This window comes from Megascapheus bottae, chromosome 22, assembly GCF_031878675.1.
Source record: "Megascapheus bottae isolate mThoBot1 chromosome 22, mThoBot2.hap1, whole genome shotgun sequence".
Lineage (NCBI taxonomy): Eukaryota > Metazoa > Chordata > Mammalia > Rodentia > Geomyidae > Megascapheus > Megascapheus bottae.
In genome coordinates this window covers 11,082,647-11,103,849 of record NC_143530.1, presented here as the reverse complement: position 1 = coordinate 11,103,849, position 21,203 = coordinate 11,082,647, and the positions used below count along the sequence as shown (strand labels likewise).

Below are 21,203 nucleotides of genomic sequence, written 5' to 3'. Positions count from 1 at the left end.
AACTCCAAATCACCACCAGTACATTTATTCGAGGGGGATGGGGCTAGAATGGGTAGGAGGCGCTGATCTGCCTAACTTCTGCGACTCACAAGTGTGCAGGAAAACAGATCCTGCACGTGAGGCGTCACCATTAGACAGACAGGTGGAAGAGGGTCACATTCAGAGAAGTCACATGATTTCCACTGGGAGATACAGCCCCAGTATGAGCAAGTAGTGTTGAGAAAACCAGGCAGAACCTGGAGTGGGCTTTCTAGATGGGGCAGCAGCCTCGATGGGGGAGTGCGGCCTATTTACAAAGCAGGAGGAACTGTTCCCAGCCAAGCCACGAGATGAGGGCTGGAAAGCCGGGGGGTGGGGCAAGACCTGACCCCAACAGCTGTTCTTATTCACCCCTGGGGCCTCACACAAGGGAGACTCAGCAAACCTGGGAAGGGGATTGCACCCCACTTTTCCACCCCCAGGGTTAGAGGTGTCGCTTACTGGCAGAGCACTTGCCTGGCACATGCAAGGTCCTGGGTTCTGCTGTCAGTCTATCCCAGTGCTGGAAATATAAACCAGTCTCCTCCATCTTTCCAGGACTAACAGGTGACCCCTCCACTGACTGCAGCCCCCTTTCCCCCAGCCCCACACCTGGACAGACACATGGCGATATGGAAACAGAAGCCCAGCTGGGCTGGATCACATGAAGGTGTGGCTGGGCTTGGGTCGCCCTGCAGGTGGCCAAGATGAGTGGGCCTTCCCCAGAGGCAGTGGAGACTGGGAATTTGGTCAGGTGATTTGATTCAGGTTACTCCAGGGCGAAGCATGATCCTGATGACACCCGGCGGAAAAGCAGGCTGGAGCCCCGGAAGAGCTGGCCCTGGACAGGAAGGGAGAGATGTGTGTGAGGAAACGAGGCTCCCTTGTTGTCATTGTCCTCCCCCAACACACACACACACACACACACACACACACACACACACACACGAGAGCGAGTGCGTGTGGTTAAGTTGCAGAATCTAGCGGTTCACACCCGTAATCTTAGCTACTCAGGAGGCTGAGATCTGAGGGTTGCAGTTCAAAGCCATCCTGGCAGCAAAGCCCATGAAACTCTTCATCTCTATCTAATTAATAGCCAGAAAACTGAAGTGGAAATGTGACTCAAAGTGGCAGAGCACTGGTCTTGAGCAAAAGAGCTCAGGGTCAGCATCCAGGCCCTGAGTTCAAGCCCCACAACCCACAACCAACTACCTACCTACCTACCTACCTACGTACCTAAACTAACTAAATACATAAATAAGGCAAATGGAAACTTAAAATGTCTTAAACCACGTTTTTTGTGTTCTTTAGCTGCCTGACTTGCCACATTCATTTCTCAGGGCGCTGTATCCCTCGTGCTCCCCGCACCCCCAATAGAATTTCCCCCAAATTAATTCTTTGGACCCACGTGGTATCAGCAAGCGCTCTTCTCACCTGTGTGCTCAGGTACTTCCAGCAGTGAATCCAGGATTTGAACACCGGAGAATACGGGGGGAGCCCAGCCTGCAGCCTGCAGAAGAAGCGTGTGTGAGCCCAGGGGCAGGGGTCAGTCCACTGGCCCCAGCTGCCACCTCAGGGCCTGAGAGGCTAAGACCTCTCTGGTTGTACTCGGCGGGGTGGGTGTCCCCAGCAGCCTGAGCAGAGCCAAAGGGAGGGGTGCACGCGTACCCGCAGTTGTTCACAGCCATGAGGTCTCCGACGAGCAAGAAGGGGTAGGTCAGCATGCTCACTGCAATCTAAAAGACACAGCCTGAGTGCCAGGGCCCACTGCACCAACAGTGCAGCCCCCAGAGGGGCAGCTTCCCACCCCCATCCCGGCCTCAGGGCAGGGCAGCTGGCCACTCACCCCCATCACGAACTTCGTGTAGCTCCGAATGGCCAGGGCCTGGCTGAACTGAGGAGAGAAAGGAAACGTGCCTGAGCAGCCCGGGAGCACAGCTTTCCAGCCCCTCACCTCCACCCCTCCCTCCCTCTCCAGCCCCCGCTCTCTTCGTCAGTCACAGACAGGGGAGCAGGGGGCAAAAGTGTGTAAGAAGTGGCTGGAAGCCCCAGGCGTAGCCACGGCCGCCTGAGCATCCTGGGCTCAGTGCAGCCATGGCTTAGACATTCCTGAATGGATGAATGCTCCAGGCAAAACCAAGACCCCCAACTCTGCCTGCTAAGTGTTTCCTAACAAGGCAAGGCGACGGCAGTGTCCCATCAGCAGCCATGCTGCCAACAGGATGGCGCAGAGCCCTGGGGCCACGGGACCTGAGCCATCAGCCTACAGTGGCCCTCATGCCAAGGCACTGTGGTGCCACTAGCTCATCCACCCACAAGGCTGGAGCAAGGGCAGGCTGCAGACACAGGGCGCTGCAACTGCAGGTGGGAAGGGATCTCTAGGTGACCATTTCAGACACTGAAGCACCAACTAAGAACACCTACCTGGTCACGGGGCAGCATCTCCAGTGCAGAGGCCTCACCCGGGCCACCCACACCCCCAGGAGATTCTGGCCAGACACGGTCACCTGCCCTTAAGGCCCACCTCTGCTGATGGAGTATTGGGCCTCCAGTGACCCCAGCCTGTCACACTCCCCAGCTTGGCCCAGCAGAGCCCGTCAACCCCACTGGGGCGCAGTCCACCGTGCAGCTATCTACTGCCTGTACAGTGGAAGGCCTAGTCCCAGCCCTGCGACAGCAGCATGACCGGGAGGCCATTCAACCTCTGGGCCCTGACTCCTCTTACCCATAGATAGGACATCTGCCTGTCCAGTCCCCCTCACAATCAGTGCTTGGAGGATCAGGCCATGTGCTGTTCACAAAAATGTCAGTGCTTGCCTGCCTCCCCTCTTTCAGTTTTGGAGGCTGGCCTCGAGTTCTCAGTTCTCCTATCTCAGCACCCCGAGTGCTAAGATTACAGGTGTATATCACCACACCTGGCCAGGTGCTGAAAGCATGAAACAGGAAGCCAAGGTTACAGGATTATTGCTGTCTTGTGATTTTCTGAGTCCTACCTGGGCCCTGGCCTCAGGACAGCCCAGGTAAACCATGGCGTTTCTATCAGTGCCAAGGGTAAGCACCGCATCATTTCTTCCCAGATTAGGGAACAAAGTATAACCTCATCTCCACCAAGGCACGGCTGGCTGAGGGGACACAAGAAGACAAGTACCCCACGTCCTCCAGCCTGTCCCATCCCCTGGGCATGAGGAGAACACGGAAAGAAGGACAAGTCCTTGTTCCAACCAACCTGGGAACCTGGATTCTGGTCGTTCCCCAGCCCCCCTGGGGTGTCACTCACGCTGTCATCCACCAGGTAGGCATTGATGAAGTGGGCCAGCAGGTTACAGCCCCATAAGAAAACCACATCGCCCAGGAGGTGGGGGATTAAGCCACTAAAAAACAAGGTGAGCAGAGATGAGCGGGGTCGAGGGGGCAGAGGGGTGGAGGGAGCTGTTCCTGTCGCCTCGTCCAGGAGGCAAGAGGGCTGCTCCAAGCTCGGCACACAGCCTCAGGAAGATGGAAGGTTAGTTAGCAATGTCAACCAGCGAAGCCCGGCATCACAGTGTGAATGCTGCTGCATCTGGGATCTCCATGTTAGTTTTTATTGTTTTTTTGTCGGTCATGGGACTTGAACTCTGGGCCTGGGCATTGTCCCTGAGCTCTTCAGCTCAAGGCTAGTGCTCTATCCCTTGAGCCACAGCACCACTTCTGGTCTTCTGGTGGTTAACTGGAGGTAAGAGTTTCATGGGCTGACTTTGAACGGTGATCCTCAGATTAGTCTCCTGAGTAGCTAGGATTACAGGTGTGAGTCACTGCACCTGGCTAGTTTTTTTCCTTTGAGACAGGGTCTTAAGCTAGGTAGCCTAGGCTGGACTCAAACTCACAATCCTGCCTCAGCCTCCCAGGTGCTAGGACTACAGGTGTGTACCACCTGTACGCCGCCCATCCAAGACTTCCAAATGCACAGCCCCACAGAAGCGTTTGAGTTCGCAGCTTTGCCTCTGCCCTAACCAAACCTCCCAAGCTCTGCTCAGCCCCGCTTCTCTTCTGCCCTTGGTGTCTTGCAGGGCCGGAGGGAAGGTTCCCTGGAACAGAGCTGGGGCCACGGCCCAGGTGAGTGGTGAGCTCCCGGGTACCACCACGGTTTATGCACCATGTGGGTGCATGGACCCCAGGGAAGCACAATTACCACATCCCCTTTTTTTGTGGGTCCTGGGGCTTAAACTCATGGCCTGAGCACTGTACCTGAGCTTCTTTTGCTTAAGGCCAGCGCCATTACTGATTGAGCGACAGCACCACCTTCTGGCTTTGTCCAAGTGGTTAAGTGGAGGAAAGAGTCTCAATGGCCTTTCCTGCCTGGGCTGGCTTTGAACTGTGATCCTTAGATCTCAGCCTTCTGAACAGTTAGGATTACAGATGTGAGCCACCAACATCTAGCTGAGTTACTGCTTTTGTAGTGCTACAACAAATTCTTATGGGGGTCGGGAGTTTGGCCTAGTGGTAGATGCTTGCCTAGCAGGCACTGAGACCCAGGTTCCATTCCCTGGTACCACTGGAGACAGAAGGTCCCTGAGCGCTGGCTCTGTGTGGGCTGACATACATGTACATGGGAAAATCCTCCATCGATTTCTCTGCATTCACGTGTGTGTGTGTGTGTGTGTGTGTGTGTGTGTGTGTGTGTGTGTGTGTGTGTGTGTGTGTGTGTGTAAGTGCGCAGTCCATTGTGTTTTCTCAATCCTGGCAGTATGGACACTGGGAGCTGAGTAATTTTTTTTGCACGGGCCATCCTCCCTGTGGCGGGATGCTTACTCATGTCCCTGGCCTCTAGTGAAGTCACAAAATACCCCACATATGGGCAATGTTCCCTGAGGAGCGACACCACGTTGCATGGAGACACATGCATTCATATACATGAATGTTTGCTCCTCCTGGCAAATGTGCACACTCACACACAGCACACGTGCACACATGACTCCCTTCCCCATCTTTTGGTTAAACCAGGATTATAAGGCTTTTCCACTAGGCACAGTGGAAAAGCACAACTCAGACGTGTCAACAGAGCCCATACCCTAAAAAACCTCCTGTCACGCCTGGCTTCCAGGTTGTTTGTGGCTTCCTCTTTCTGTGAAATCTTCAGTATGAGCTCTCCTTACAGCTGAGGGATGTTGAGCACAAGGCCACAGAGAGGGCAGGGGCTGTGGCCTCAGATGCCACCCTTGGACTCAGCTGCCAGCTACTGTGCAAGCCCAAATATTCTAATTTTTCCACGGAAGCAAGAGACGGGGATTTCTGTATGAACTATTCTGAGTGCTCTACGTTAAGTGATTTGTTAGAACAGAAACCATGGGAGTCAGCCTTGGCTGCCAGTCTCAGATGTCTCTGTTTATGCCGGGAACTGGAGCTTGAGCTCGGGGCCTCACGTTCTTGCTTGGCTTTTTTTTTTTTTTTGCTGGTAAACTGCAGATAAGAGTCTCACACACTTTCCTGCCTAGCTGGCTCGAAATGCAATCTTCAAATCTGAGCCTCTTGAGTAGCTAGGATTACAGGGGTGAGCCAGCCAGCGTCTGTGATTTGGGACAGTGAGGTGGTAACTCAGGAGTGCCCCAATTCTGAAGATCCACACCCATCTGCAGCCTGAGGCAATGGATGGAGCCTGAGCCAGTCAGCGTGCCCAGTGAGGAGGACAGTTCATTTCTGGGTATGTGGTGCTGAGTAGAACCCAGGGTCTTGGGCAGACTGAGTGGGTCTCTACCCTGAGCCATGCCCTCTGATCACTTCCATTTTTACAGGAGCCATGGCTTGCACAGTGCCAGCAGCTCTGGTTTTGATAAGCAGACGTGCTATGAAGCAATAGGGGGTTGGGCTCCACACAGCTCTTCAGGCCCTGTGTGAGGGCAGCGGCTGTGGCCTAGGAGCTGGAAAACACATCTGTTAGTAGAGCTGGCCAGGGCTGTTTAGGGAGTAGTGGGAAAACTCACGTACACGAAGAATCCCAACAGTCCTTCCTCCTTGAAAATCTTCCCAATGGAGCTGAGCACGCCACTGTGAGAAAGACAAGAGGGCAATAGGTGACCTGGTCACTCGGCAAAAACCCACCCACAGCCCCTCACACCCAGCCAGTCCCAGCCAGGGAGTCGGAGGTGGAAAGACTCCTCTGGTCAAGAAGACCCCAAAGGAAGAAGGAAGAGCTCTTGTTTGGTGAAAAGGAAATTTACACAGGTTGTGGAAACTGGAAACCCAATGACCTGGCAGTCCTCCCGCTGCCGAGGACCGTGGGACCTGGGACTTAGCAACGTCCATCCTTGTGGGCTTCTAGACAGCCACGTAAGGCCCCAGGGCCTATGCGGCTGAGCAACTTTCCACCAGAGAAGGGGCCATGCAGCAAAGGCCCCTGGACCAGCTGGGAAACGGCATCTGGGCCTCCCCAGCTTCGAGCTTGGGGTACAGCACCCTGCTGCTGCAGCCTGGGAGAGAGGAGGGGACAGCATGCAGTGTCAGATGGGACACAAAAAGGAGACTTGGTAACTGTGACCTGTGGCTGGGAAGGACAGCTGTTGAGGCCTGGCAGAGGGAAGGCTGTTAGCTGGTGAGGTCCTGGGGACCTTGGACCTGCCACACATGGGCTTTAGCCAAATCATTCCCTCTGGTGGCCAATTCCCATGAGTGAGCCCACAAAGAAGGGCCACCGTTGTTGAGCTTCCTGAAGTGATGAAAGGAGGGAGGGCCTAGATGTGTCACGTGACCCCTGGACCTGCCCAGAGCCTGGGAGAGCAGATCTCTGAATATACCACACAGTGGAGATGAGCCCTGAGCCCACGGGTAGATTGCTTGTTAGTACAGGAGGAAAAGAAAGGAGAGCTAAGTTTTGAGAGCTTAGAAGAACGATCAGGACCTAAGACCCTGGCTTAGATATAAGCAGCTAAATCAGACTCCAAAAGACTCCGTTCCAGCTAGTGCTTGGCGTCAAGGCTCCGCTCGCCCCTCTGTAAGCTTGGGGTCCACCTAGGCAACCCGGAAAAGAAACAGGAAGAGGAAATGTCCCTGGAAGCAGATGCAACTACCACTACCATGGCCCTCTGAATGAGACCCAAGCTGTCACAGAGGTTAGACCCCAGCACGTCCTGGGCCAGTCCCAAGAATTACCCACCTGTACTTGGCCTCCCGTCCCACAAACTGGACCATGCAGCGCATTGAGATGACTGCGGAAGAAAAACAGAGGCCACCTGGTGACGCCAAGTCGTGACCCTGGCCGTGCGTGTCCCGTGCAGAGTGACCACTGCACACTGGCTTGGATTACTGTGACAGAGGTGGGACGCGGCCTCCCACCGCTCCTGGGGAGGCTGCTTCTACTGGCCCGCCTTTCCTCTGTGGGGTTCCAATGGGAACCGCCCGCCCCCAGCCACCAACCAGTGGTTCAACCACAGTCTCTCTAAGCCTGCGAGGGCTGGCCTGTGGCCCACTGGCCCACGCTGGGTGTGGCGTCCAGGAGGTGGGCTCACCGTGCAGTGGGTGTGCCAGCATGCGGGACACACACTGCATCATCATCTCGTAGGATGTCTGCAAGAGAGCACAGGGGAGGGGCATGCCATCAGGCCTGTGTGGGAGCTGGCACTCACGGGAAGAGCAAGCCTCGAGGGGGAACCAGTCTGCGCAGGATGCAGCCTGCCTCTCCCCCTCCCTTCCCCAGTGCTGCTGGTCCCAGCCAGGCCCAGATCCAGGGCACAGGCCCATCGATCTGCCTCTGTTCCTCTGGGGCTCCTTCCCCACACAGTCCACCTGGGCAAGCAAGGGGCCCACCAACTAAAATGAGAACTAACCACACCTCGCCCAAGGGCACTGCCCTTCTCACACCCACCTCCTTCACAACTTTCCTCAGCGAAGTCTTCATGTCGTCCTTGTTGGACACCTGCTCGATCTCATCGGGAGGGAACACCTGCAGACCAAGGATGTGGAGACCGCACTGTCAGGATGCGGCCACCAGGAAGACCTCCGAGTCTGTGACGGCTGTTACGTGGGCATCCTCAGGTGAATCCCGGTGGGGAGTCCAGAGTGAGACAGCCACCGTCCCAGAGCTCCTTCCAGGCACAAGACCAGGGCGTTGGCTGCCTGGGTCTGGAGCCTGGGCACAAGGGGAGGCCACCTCTGGCAGTGGCTGGGGCTCACCTTCTTCATGCTGCCCCGGGTCACAGTGGAGAGGGCGTTGGACATCAGACGGGGGCTCAGGCCCCGGAAGAGCCCAATCTTCCCGTCCACCTGCACAATGTACTTGGCTGGAAGAAAGCAGACATGACGGTGTCACCCCAGCCTGGGGTAGGGACACCCATACAGCTCATCCCCCCTTGTTGCTGTAACTCAGAGGAAACATCGAAATCACCTGGGAAAGATCACACTCCAGCCTCAGCTGTCACCTAGGCTGTGGTTTTCCATAAAACCTTCAACACACTTTCCTCTGACACGAAAGCTTGTAGCTTTCCTTTCCTTTGAGCTTGGAAAACTCAACCAGGCAAAATGAGCTGTGCGTTCTCCACCCAAAAATGTAAGTGTTCTAACCCCAAACCAGTTTCTGTTGCTCATCAAGTGTCTTTCTCCCAGGCATGGTGACCTCTGTGATCTAGGGGGGAAATAAAGGAGGGGAGGCTCTGAAATCGCCCCCCAACCAAAAAGCCAAGACAGCCATACCCAGGAAACCACGTGGCATGCAGCAGTAAAGAAAAAAGGGCTTGTGAGAAATGAGAAGATGGGGGAGTCTCTGGAACTGCACGACCAGCTAGAAAGCAGGCCCAGAGTGGCCTGGCCTGTGTGAGAGGTCTCCGAGGCTTCTCCCTCTAGACCATATGCAACATCAAAGGCTTCACAGCCTTTTATTGCACACCGTTCCAAGCTGGAAAAGGTTTTTACGAATGCGTATCTGGAAGCTAACAGAGTATTCTTAGACAATGTGCTCCCTCCTCCCCTTTCAGGTGACATTAGCTCTCGAGCACCCCACAGAGGCAGCCACATGCAAGTGAGCCCTTTTCTGCCAAGCAACATGTCTGCCAACCCAGCCAGGCCACGTCACAGCCAGCAAGGGCTTCCACAGGGCAGCCCAAGTGCACCTATGACCTGAACATGTGGCTCCCTGAGGGGGGATGGGTTGAAAAAGCAGAGGGGAGAGGGGAGGGGACACAGAACCACATGACTGCTGAGCCATGGGACAGGCCACCAATCAAAATGGAGCAAGGACCCCCTAGTTCCCGGGTTTCACAGGGTTTATGAACAGCAGAGGCGGGGAGGGGTACAGGCAGGGAGGGGTACAGGGCCCCATCTCTCCCCACTCCTGCTGAGCCTGGACACCTGCTAAGGAAGTCTTGCTCTCTCATACCACAGAATGACACCACAGCTGTGGAGCTTTGCCAGGACGCAGGGGAGGAAGTCTAGACAGCCAGACTGTCTAATTGGCAAGACCCCCAGCCCCTCCTTCCTGAGCAGGTGTGGTGTCCAGAAGTGCCCAGTGGATCACATCCACAGTGAAATGACATTTACAGAACCCCCTGGGGGCACTTAGACCCGGCTCATCAGGGTAGAGAGGTCCCAGGAGGAGCCCTCTGAAGGGCTGTGATCTGAACACAAATGGTCAGGGACCCAGCCCAGCGTCTCCATCAACACACAGGTAGGCAGGCCGGACTGCTGGCCCGTGCCTAGTGTTCTCTTTGCATGATAGCTTTACTTTACAGGGTAGGGGCTCCTACATTTGCAACCCCCTCCTTACATTAACAATCTTAAAATAACAGCATAGGCATATTTATCCAGAAAATGACACCTTTTGCCAGGCCCAACTCTGCCCTCAACCATGGGGGGGGATTCAAAACAGGGGTAAATATGATATTGATTCTGCCAACAGACAGTGTGTTCAGTGAAAAGGTGATACTTGGGCCAGGCCCTATGTCATGGAGAGGAAAGCCTTCCAGAGAACATTCAGGACAGGCCAAATGGGTAGTGAGAACTGGATGGGAAAATACAAGTTACATCCACAAAGGAGCTGTAGCTGTGAACATGGAGAGAAATAGCACTTTCAGAGAAGCCTCCATCTCAGTCACCTGACAAGGATGAGAGAAGGGAGAGGGGCAGCTACGAGGACCAGCTGGCAGCTAGGCACCAGGAAGGAGCTGTGGAGGCAGCCAGATGTCCCAGCAGGGAAAGCTACTATGACAGGGACTTGGAGGGTCTATCTGAGACCCAGGAAGTGGGTGGCCTACACAAGCTCATGCCTCCAGACAGGGACACAGAGGCCAGGCTGGGGCTCCCCACAGCTGTGTGACAAGTATAGAAGGCAGCCAACCTGGGGAATGCAGGGGAACGGGATAGCCAGGAGCACGAAAAGAAGATGCTTGCCCAGGGGGCTGCCGGCAAGGCCTCCTGCTAGGTAACGTAAAAGCTCATGAGAAGGGAGAACTGGGGGTCGGCAGGGACGATGCGGACCCGTGTCCTGGACTGACTTCTCTGTCAGACACCTGCCGATCCCCTGCTGGCTGGGTTGGTGGCTGGCAGCTTGCAGGAAGAGACCCTGGACCAAAGCTGTCCTGTTCACCTATTCCCACCGGCCGCCTCTGGCCAGTCTTATGGGTGCGAAGGCTCAAAGAGGGTGCCCTGGTGCCTGCTGGCCTGGTCCCGCTTGTGGCCTGTGCTGTGTGGGGGTGGGCTTTCCGGCTGGGAGGGCACTCACCGTAGGTGAAGAAGCTCGGCAGATAGAGGACCTTTCTCCCCAGTACATTGGTCCCAAGGGTGGGGGGCATCGGCTCATGACCCACCTTCAGAATGAACAGAGACAAAACCAAGCGTCCACTGGTGATTCTGTCGCTGAGTCCCCTCTCTCCCAGGCGTCGACCTCTCCTTCCTCTGATCTGAATGCTGCTCCCTTCCAGCACCCAGAATCATCACCAGTGTGGGCAGCCACCATCAGCACAGCCTGATCTCCCCAGGAACTGCACGGTCCGTCCCCGCTCCTAGCTGCAGCCTCTCCAGTATCCTTATCCCAAGCCCCAGGCACCAATGCCCACTCCCGATGTTCTTCAAACTCCACTCGCCTCTCAGAACAAATCTGAGCATTCTCATCCCCAATACGGATTTCACTGCAACCTAATACCACATGCAACAGTGCCAACAGATCAGTCAGGTCTCAGTCCTCTGCTAAGTCACCCCCTCTCAAATGTCTTGCTGAGGGCTGGGAGTTTGACCTAGTGGTAGAGTGCTTGCCTAGCATCCATGAAGAAGACCCGGGTTCAATTCCTTGGTACCACATACATAGGGGAAAAAAAAGCCAGAAGTGGTGCTGTGGTTCAAGTAGTAGAGCTCTAGCCTTGAGAAGGCCCAAGGACAGTGTCAGGCTGTGAGTTCAAGCCCCACGACTAGCAAAAAAAAAAAAAGTCTTGCAGGCACTTCCCCGCTCACCCCCCAGCCCCAGACTTTATTGACTATTCCCACAAATCTACTGGTCCTCAAACACACCCTCAACTGTTTTCTAATCTCCACCACCTCCTAATAATGGTGAAGAATAGGGACATACAGAATGTGTTAAAGCCACAGGTGGGTGAAGGACGGAACTAGCCATAGCCAGAGAAGCCAATTAATGGGGGATTCTCTGATGCCAGGTATGAGACCAGTGCCTGGCTGGGGTATGAGAAGACGCACCTCCCTTGGCAGAGGGCCTACATCACAATTCTGTGCCCTCACAGCATGCCAGCCCCTGATCAAATGGGCAGCCCCTGGCGGTGGCAGAGGACAAAGCCTGCAAACCACAGGTAGGTATGATCCATCTTACAAAGTGCATTAGTTCTTCTCCTAACATTTTTCTGGTTCAAGTCCCCCCCCCTTTTTTTTCTTTACGTTGAAAACCAAGTTGCCCTTTGTGGATGTGGATTCTGATACACGAACCATTGACTGGAAGTTTAACTACCTACCCTGGAATTACTAGGACTGTCTTTGATAACACGAAAAACAAATAAAAACACTTCCCAGCCTAGGGAAGCTGAGCAGGGACAAGAAGTGTCAGGCTCCCTTTCTAGGCTTAGAGCTGGGATCGTGTCCTCTCAAATAAAGATAGCGTTCTTCTTAAGCCCCACCTCTAAGCTTTGGCTCCGTCTGTGGCCTTCTAGGCCTAAGACTAGGTCCCTGAGCTCTTCAGCAAAAGGCTACTGCCCTACCCCTTGAGCCACAGCCCCACTTCTGGTTTTCTAGTGATTAATTGGAGATAAGAGTCTCTCTGTGTCTTTAGTGCCCCAGCTGGCTTTGAACCTTGATCCCCAGACCTCAGCTTCCAAAGTAGCTAGGATTATGGGCGTGAGCTACTTCGCCCAGCTATGTGAATTCTATCTTAACGTCTTATCTTGGTCCCCATTTTTCTCACCTCCCAGTTTTAACTATTTGTTTCAAAGTCATGCTCACCAACTGTATCCTTGACTCTATTAACCTAGCCCTGAGCACAGCCATGGCTGTGGTGCTATAGAGCCAACCAACTTCTTCAAAGCTCTACTCCAATCCTCATACCTATGCAGGCAGATCTAAGGCCCTAGGATCTTACTCAAGGTAGAGCAACCTCAGCCTGTCAGTCCTGCCATCCCCCTCCCCCGCTCCGAATAGTAATCTGCATTCTTAAAAGATGTCACTGTGACTTCTAAGTGAGCTGTACCCGTTAAGACTTCATCCTATGGTTTCCCTCATTTCTAATAATTAGTACAAACCTTGGACTCTCCTAGCAGAGGATTACAATAGCTCAAAACCTAGATACATAAGGCCATATGGGATGAGGCTAAATGAAAGGACCTCCAGGATATGGAAACAGGAGCTATATGTGTGATTATTGTTCTTAATGTCCTATGTTGTTTCTCACCTCTTTTGTTGTCACTTAGTTATTCTCATATTGTTATAGCATTTTACCTTGTTATCTGGTATATTATATATACATTTACTTGTTTATTTGAAATAGGAAAGGGAAGGGGGAAAACAAGATGAGGGGAGGGGGTGCAGGGAGGGAAATGAGGACAAAAACATGAGAAGGGGTATCAATGTGTCTGAAGTACCTTCTATCTGGTGAATATAACTGTAACCCCTCTATTAATTACAATTTTAAAAAAAACTTAAAAAAAGACTTCATCCTGCAGAATGTTAGACTCAGACGCCCCTGCCCACCACCCTGGTAACCTCAATCTTGGGGCTCCCTCATTTTTTTTTTTTGCCTGTCTTAAGGCTTGAACTGGGCCTGGGTCCTGTCTTTGGGCCTCTTTGTGCTCAAAGCTAACATTTTATCACTTGAGCTACAGCACCACTTCCAGGTTTGTTGAGTAGTTTCTTGATTATAAGAGTTTCCCGGGGACTTTTCTACCCAAGCTGGCTTTAAATTGCAATCCCCAGAGCACAGCCTCCTGAGTGGCTAGGATTATTTGGAATTTGCCACCAGTGCCTGGCTCCCCAAACTTTTTTCTTTTCTTTCCTGTAAACCCAGTGATGAAGCCACTTGAGTATCAACTTCCTCTGGAGCTTACCTCTCCCTGGCATCCTAGCAGTCTCTCAATTTCTAAACGTACAGTTTCATCCAGCCACACCCCATCAGCTCCCAGCACCCTAATTTCTCAACCCAAGTACCTCTAAAACCTATGTTTCTCTACTGCTGTAAATCCTAACCCTATCCAAAGTCCCAACCAAGCGTCAGTCTTCCCTCATCACCATTTCCAAATTTCAGCCACAATCAGATTTTAGCCAGACACCTCAATACCCCATCCCATCTTCTCATCCCCTGTCATATGACCCCCATTGCCCCCGGACTTGAATTACTTGTATTGTTAAAGCCCTTGCTCCAAAACTATGTGGCATTTTTTTTTTCCCAGCTCGACTGCAAAGACAGTAAGAATCTGACACCCACATCCCTTAACTCAAATCAAACCTCAAATCTACTGGGTCCCCGTCTCAAATTTTTACACACCCCTCTGCACTCTGCTGAACTGGAAATTCTAGCCCTCATCTTCAGGTATCAGCTCCGGCCGCACCTCGCCGATCAAAACCCTTCCTCCCTCGGCCACGCCAGCCCAGCCTCCGCCTCAAGCACTGCATCTCAGCTCCACTCCACCACCACCGCCGGCCCCCACCGAACGTGTTAGGAGCCCGATTCCGAGACCCCAGACACAAGAGCTGCAGCTCCATTTTCTCCCCCAAGTGCGTCATCGCCTTCCTCCTAAGGCCTCCAGGCCTCCTCCCCTCATTCCCTCCCCCCGTCCGTCGTCACCCTGAAACCCACCGCCCCCACCTCCGGTAACCCGACAGCTCTCCCAGGAGGAATCCTCCGCCTTCGCACAGGACCCAGCATCAACTTCTCCCCCTCCCCGGATCGGACGCCTTTTCCTTCTCCCTTAAATTTCTGCCTCTGGCGCCCCGTCCTTTGTCCCCCCAGCCCGTGTATAAATCCGTCCCAAGAGATCCAAAGCCCCGCCGTCCTCCGAGCTCCTCGCCTTGGAGACCCTCCGCCCGGACCCTCCCCCTCCCCCTCCGCCCGATCCAGCAGCCCAAATTCTCACCCCCACCCAATCCCAAGCCCACCGCCTCCATTTCTTCATCTCCCGAGCCCGCCAACCCCACCTCCGGCACACACCCCCCAACCCTCGCCGCTCTCCCCAACCGGTCGCTCCGGCCCTCCCGACCCGACCCCGCCCCCCGCGTCGCCCCCTCCCCCCCGCCCCATTCCGCCTGCAGGCCCGGGCCTGGGCCCGTCCGCCCCCGGCGTGGGCCCTCCCCGGCGTCCACGGCCCCCACCTGGATGAGCAGCTTCACGTAGAGCAGCGGATGGCTGAGCGCCGTCACGCCCGCGCCCAGCGCCACGAAGAGGGCCTCGGTGGTCGGGGCGTTGTCCCCGGAGCCCAGGCCCCCGGACCCGCCATCCATCCTGCGGGCCGAGGGCTGCGCTGCAGGCCGGGGATGGCGCGGGTGTGCGCGATGCGCCGGCGGCGGATCGCGAGCCCGGGCCTCGACCCCCGCCGCCGCGCCGCCGCGAGCTCCGGCTCCTGCTCCGGCTCCCGCCATCCCCGCGGCACCGCCGCGAGCCCAAGGCGCCACTTCCGGGTCCGAAGCCCCCATAGCGCTGGGCGGCGAGGTCACTCCCCGTCACGTGGCCGTGGCCACGCCCCCGTGCGCGTCAGGAGGCGTGGCCGGGCTGTACCATTCCCAGCCGCGGGGGAGCACAGGAGCGCGGCGCGGATGGCCGTGCGCATCGCGGGCGTGGCTTGCGGCGGAGACGGACCCTGGAGCAATGCAGGACTTGGGCCAGGGTCGGTCAGCGGTCGTGGACGGCCGGGGTCGTGGGATTCCGAGCTGTGAGGGCCATCACAGGCCCGCGGGTCCCCCTCCCGGGAATCCCAGAGAGCGGCGGGGGCGGGGCTCGGCAGCCCGGCAGCCCGACGTTCCCAGTACGGGCCGGGGCGCTCTCGGGCCCCTCCGCGCTTCGGCTTTTTACGCAGCTCTGGGCCCGCCTCTTTGCGGCCCAGATCCGGGTCACCCCGGCCTTCTCCGGATCCCGGGCCTGCTGCTGCTGCCGCTACTGCAAAGCCCGGGCCTCTCTTTTAAGAACCGGCCTCGAGGTCCTTCCGTGACGGTCAGCGCCCCCGGGCCCGCCCTCCCCGGGAAGCCTCGGCACGGAAGCCCTGAAGTTGTGCATGTGCCTTTGGAACCGGAGGGCTTTCATCGTCCCTCCACGGAAGAACGGAAGAACCGCAGGCCCTGGCCAGAGGCCCTCGTTAATGCAAGAAGTAAATAAGGACCTTGTCCTTAAATAGCACTTTTTATGTTTCGGATATAATTCTCACTAGAACTCGGTAGGGGAAATGCTTATTGCCGCTGGTGTCCTGCTCCTGTTTGCCGTCACTCCTTGCAACACCCACAACAGCTGTCAGACGCACAATAACCAGTTCTGTTACATGGACCCTAAAGTCTGCAAAGACACAGAATTTAGGGGATCTCGATACATACACACAGGAAAAAATAGGAAGGTGGTTTAGTGGTAGAGCACTTGCCTAGCATGCATGAAGCCCTGGGTTCTAGGCCTCAGTACCACATACACAGAAAAAGCCACAAGTGGCACCGTGCTTCAAGTGGTAATGTGCTAGCCTTGAGCAAAAGAAGCTCAAGGATAGTGCCTACTTCTTAAGTTCAAGCCCTAGGACTGGCAAAAAAAAAAAAAAAAAAAAAAAAAAAAAAAAAAAAGCAAGGCCTTGGGAACTGCAAGTCTATTCAGAACATCTTGGGTTTCTGGGATCCTGTTGGAGAGCAGTGTTGCAATGAGAAAAGAAGAGAAATAATAAGTGCTCACCATTGCAACTAAGTTGCCATTGGACTCAGAGGTCAGAAAGGAATCTGTGGTCTGGATCAGCCAGTACAGGCCCCCCTCCAGAGGTCTCCCGCATGCTAGTGTTGGTAGGTCTGTGAAAACCTCTCTGCTGTGTGCTACCTGGGATAAGAAGGACTGGGTTTCAGAGGTTTGCGGGAAGCTGTGGGGAAGAGCTATTAGATAGGCTATGCCTATGAACTGACCTCACCCTACGGAGATGCTAGGGAGTAAGAGCCACTGTGAGAGGGCTCAGCCTTGAGGACCTTAGCTTTGAAACTGGGCTCAGCAAGCCATGTATTGCACGGTATATAACACTGAAAGTGGTTGTTTTTGTGAACTTCTCTTGGGGGAAAGGAAAGTGAGGTGAACATCTGTCAGCAGAGAGCCAGTGCCCTCTTGGGAACAACAGATCACTCAGTCAGTGGGGACAAAAAGCTGCCGCCTGTGGATTCTTAGATTGTTGCAGGTGTAATCCTAGTTATCCAAAAGGCTGAGAGTTTGGCCTAGTGGTAGAGGGCTTGCCTAGCATGCACGAAGACCTGGGTTTGATTCCTCGGTACCACATACATAGAAAAAGCCAGAAGTGGTGCTGTGGCTCAAGTGGTAGAGCCCTAGCCTACCAAGAGAAAAAGAAAGCCCCAGTACAGTACTCAGGCTCTGAGTTCAAGCCCTGGACTGGCAAAAAAAAAAAAAAAAAAAAAAAAAGGCTGAGATTTGAGGATTGTGGCATGGCTGAGAAACAGAGGCCAGGCAGACAAATCCAGGGAACCTGGATATCGAATTAATAGCCAAAAAGCCACAAGTGGAGGCATGGTTCAAATGGTAGAGCACTAGGTATCATCAAGAGCTCAAGGCCCTGGAGTTCAAGCCCCAGAACCAACACACACAGAAAAACAAAAACGTAAAAGTTCTATCCTTTATTTAGAGAGTTGACTGGGAACCTCTAGGGTAGAGCCTAGAATGTTCTAGAGAAGCCCAGCAGGTGATGGCCAGGGTAGACAGGGCTGGGAGCCCTGGTCCAGCTGGAGAAGTAGGCTTCGGAGGAGGACAGTGAGAGACTGGCCTGAATTTTATTGATTTCCAAGAGAAAGTAGCAGTCCTGGAGCTGGAATCCAGGTCCTTGTGCTTACATAGATAAAAGCTCTACCATTCAAGCTATATTTATAGCTCCTTTGTTTGCATTTCTGAGAGGGGATGTGTGTCTCACTAACTTTCTCCTAGGCTGGCCTGGAACTCCAGATCTTGCTGCCTTTGTTTTCTGAGTGCTGAGATTACAGGTGTGAGCTACCACACCCAGCCAGCAGGCAGTTTGAAATTTGCCTTCCCTCCCACAAACCAAGCTACAACTTAGACCTTCTTGGTACCAGGTGACTGGAAGCTACACCTTGTCCAGGAGACTCAGACCTGGAATCCCAGCAGGGGCCAGAAGCAGAACAAGTCTCAGCTTTCATAAAGCTCAACTTTTGGACCTTGTGCCCCTGGGAAGTTGGAGGGGGGAACAGGAAGTAAAAATCCCCACTTCCTTCCATAAATGTTTCCCAAGCACCTTTGGGCCCCAGACACCCCTGCTACAGTGGCCACTGGGAGGCCTGGAACATAAAGGGCTTTGGTGACAAGGTGAGGGTTTAACCAATGATGAAGGAGGGATAGGATCAGGGTAAGCCATGCTGATATTTGCAGGAAGAAAGTTCTGCCTTGGAGTTTGCCTTGCAAAGGTCCTGCAGAAGGAGGGATAGGATCAGGGTGAGCCATGCTGATATTTGCAGGAAGAAAGTTCTGCCTTGGAGTTTGCCTTGCAAAGGTCCTGCAGTAGGAGTTGGGTAGGTAAGAGGGCAAAGAGGAAAAGAGCAGTGAGAGAGAGGAAAAGTAGGCAAGTGAGGTCAAGGACTTGGGCCCGTGGCCATTGGCTATGACATGTTCTTGATGTATGAGGAGCTGAGAGCCTTGAAAGGGAAACTGAGGCAAAATAGTGGATGGACAGGCAGCTTTGGTCCCCATGACCTCTACAGAGAACTATGAGTGTGGCAGTAGCACACTGAGCACTAAAATGTGTGTGGGGGGAATTAGAACAAGAACATTAGCAAGCCCTGAGGGAGGAGAGGAAAGAGGCTTACCGGGACCTTGAAAGTGAAGGACAAGGTTGGAGCAGGAAGTGGGGGGAAGAGAACCCCGCCCCATCATCACCCACTTCCTGTCCCCTTCAGCCAGGTCACCTGGAGGCTCTAAGCTCCTGCTGATATAACAGTTGTCCCTGATAACCATGAAGGAGGAACTTGGTAACAAAAAGGGGGCTTTAGCTTGCTGTCAGTGGTTGACGCCTATAATTCCAGACACCCAGGAAGCTGAGATCTAAAGAATGATGGCTTGAGGCCAGCCTGGAGAGAAAAGTCCATGAGAGTCCACTCCAAATTAATCAGCAAAAATGTAAGCAGAGTTGAAAGCATGATTCAAGTGATAGAATACAGGCTAGGAGTAAGAAACTAGCAAATGCAAGGCCCTGAGTTCAAATCCTGGTAACACTTTCTCCATAGAAAGGGGAGGCTTACAGAAATACTGCACAGAGCTCACTATGGAGACAGAGCTATTGCGTGGAAAGACAGGCGGTGGCTCCGGTCAACAGCACGGGGGGCATTGGTCCTGCAGGAACAGTTTGTTCCCTTCGTCCACTTAAAAGCCTGGCGCCTCTCTTCATGCTGCTCAAGTTTCTCCTGGAGCTGTTGTGTGGGCATTGGGAAATTAAAAGAGCCTGCTGCCCCCCCCCCATGTGGGGGCTGTGTATTCTGTCTCTGGAAGCTCCCACATACAACCTGGCACCTCCCATGGCCTCCTTGTCTCTCTCTTGTGCCGCCCTGCCCATGCCCTACCCTGGCCCTGCTGGTCCCTTTGTGGCCCTCCTTGGAGGAGGTGGCACCCGTCGGGCTGTGCATTGTGCCAATCCTGGCCCTGTTGCTGTTTCTTCCCTGGTGCCCCTCCCTATCACTGCCTCTGGTGACTTTGAATCTTTCTTCTCCCAGGGGAGGGCCACAGGGCCTGGAACAGTCTGTCCCTGCCAGTGCCAGCTGGGGCCAGAGAGTTCACATGCTGAAGGGAAAAGATCTGCCCATGTCAAGACAGCCTCATACATGCGGTCTCTGTTTGTGGTCTCAGAACAAGAACACCTGCAGGGTCAGCTACAGGCTCACATCTATAATCTCAGAAGGCGGAGAGCTAACTCAGGTTCAAAGTCATCCCAGGCAGGAAAATCCATGTGACTTAACCTTCAATTAACTACGCCAAATGAAGCTGTGGCTCAAGTGGTAGAGCACCGGCCTTGAATGGGGACAGTGCCCAGGCCCTGAGTTCAAGCCCCAGGACCAGTACACACACACACACACACACACACACACACACACACACACCCCACACACACATATATAGAGGAGGCAAGGTCTCACAGCAGCAGGACAGGCCCTTCTAGAAGAAAGCCCCAAGACATGGTAGCATTTCTGGACAAGGGACAGAAGAGAAAAATTCTGGCTGCTTGGGGGAGGGGCCAGGCAAGACCTTCTCAGAAAGGCTGGTTTGCCCCATAGTTTCCTCCTGGAAGCCAAGGAGTGTAGGTACCCACTCCCTTACCCTGGCCATGTAGCCTCTGCCTACCATGTAACCACACAGACAGCACCCCTCCCCAGAGCCTCCCGAAGATGGGCCAGATAAAAGGGTGGTAAGCAAAGACAGCAAGGGCTAGGACAGGTTTCCAGTGGGTGCCGGCCTTCCTGCAGCCACGCCCAGTCAAAGGTTTCTCCTCCCAGGTCTGCTTGTCACAAAGCCCTCAGTACCCTCAGAGGTGCTAAGTTCTTGGCTGAGGCCCAGAGTGAGGTCAGGGGCAAAGGCAAGAAACACAAGTGCCCGTGGCCCAGGCTGGTGGGAGGCAGAGGAGTGGAGAGGAGAACCAAAGGAGGGGTCTTCTCCAGGCATTCAGGGCCATCCGGGAAGAATAGCCCTGCAGGGTGACGTGAGTCCAGCTTTGGATCTAATCATCACTGGCAACAAATCTAGGTGGCACTGCAGTGCACCAAGTGTGGGCCATGGAACTCAGGGGGGCTAGGAACCCCATGTCTTCAAGAAGAAGAAGAAGTGAGCCTGCTCCAGTGGCTCATGCCTGGAATCTTAGCTACTCAGGAAGCTGAGATCTGAGGACTGCAATTAGAAGCCAGCTGGGCAGGCTAGTCCGCGAGACTATGTCTGGAAAATAAATATGTCAGAAAGGGTTGGGCTGGAGGCATGGCTCAGGTGATGGAGCACTGGCTCTGAGCTGTGAAGCACAGCAAGAGTGCAAGGCCCTGAGTTCAAGCCTGGGCAAGATACAGGGAGGAAGGCCCAGATGCAGGACTCGGTGTGTGCTTTGGCTGTTATCACTTCCACTTCTGGGAGGAAGTGGGCCTCTGTGGTGTGGGGTAAAGGCAACAGCCACTAAGATGAGGACACCCAGTGAGGCTTTGGCCACAATCCTTCCCTCTGTCGGTCCTCGCCAGCCCTTAATTGATTGATGGATCGGTTGATTGTGGGGCTGGAACTCAGGGCCTGGTGCTGTCCTTGAGCTCTTCAGCTCAAGGCTAGCACTCTACCACTTTGAACCATAGCTCCACGTCTGGTTTTTTGGTGGTTTATTGGAGATAAGAGTCTGGCTTTGAACCACGATCCTCAAATCTCAGCCTCCTGATTAGCTAGTTACAGATGTGAGCTATCAGCACCTGGTTTCATGATCTATTTTTAATAAAAGAAGTTTTTCCTTACAGCACTGAGCAGGGCCAAAACCAGAAAAGAAGATGCCAGAAAAAAAGACCTTAAAATCCCCCCCCCCTCCGCCCAGGGCCCTGAG

The 21,203-nt window shown here is 54.2% G+C and overlaps 1 protein-coding gene across 2 annotated transcripts; it reads right to left on the bottom strand.

The window, feature by feature from the left end:
- Nucleotides 1-3: 3 nt before the first annotated feature.
- Nucleotides 4-15,113, bottom strand: Mtch1 (mitochondrial carrier 1). Of its 2 annotated transcripts, none has more exons than XM_090355763.1 (12): nt 14,776-15,113; nt 10,700-10,784; nt 8,161-8,267; nt 7,853-7,930; nt 7,497-7,554; nt 7,145-7,196; nt 5,980-6,039; nt 3,245-3,389; nt 1,865-1,912; nt 1,687-1,754; nt 1,453-1,528; nt 4-859 (listed from the first exon to the last, which is right to left on the bottom strand). In XM_090355763.1, exons 1-12 carry the CDS (start codon nt 15,094-15,096, stop codon nt 788-790), a joined length of 1,170 nt encoding a protein of 389 aa, XP_090211889.1. In that variant the 5' UTR covers nt 15,097-15,113; the 3' UTR covers nt 4-787. The 2 variants fall into 2 exon arrangements, with proteins under 2 accessions (XP_090211889.1, XP_090211890.1); XM_090355764.1 differs by having other exon boundaries at nt 3,296-3,389.
- Nucleotides 15,114-21,203: the final 6,090 nt, after the last annotated feature.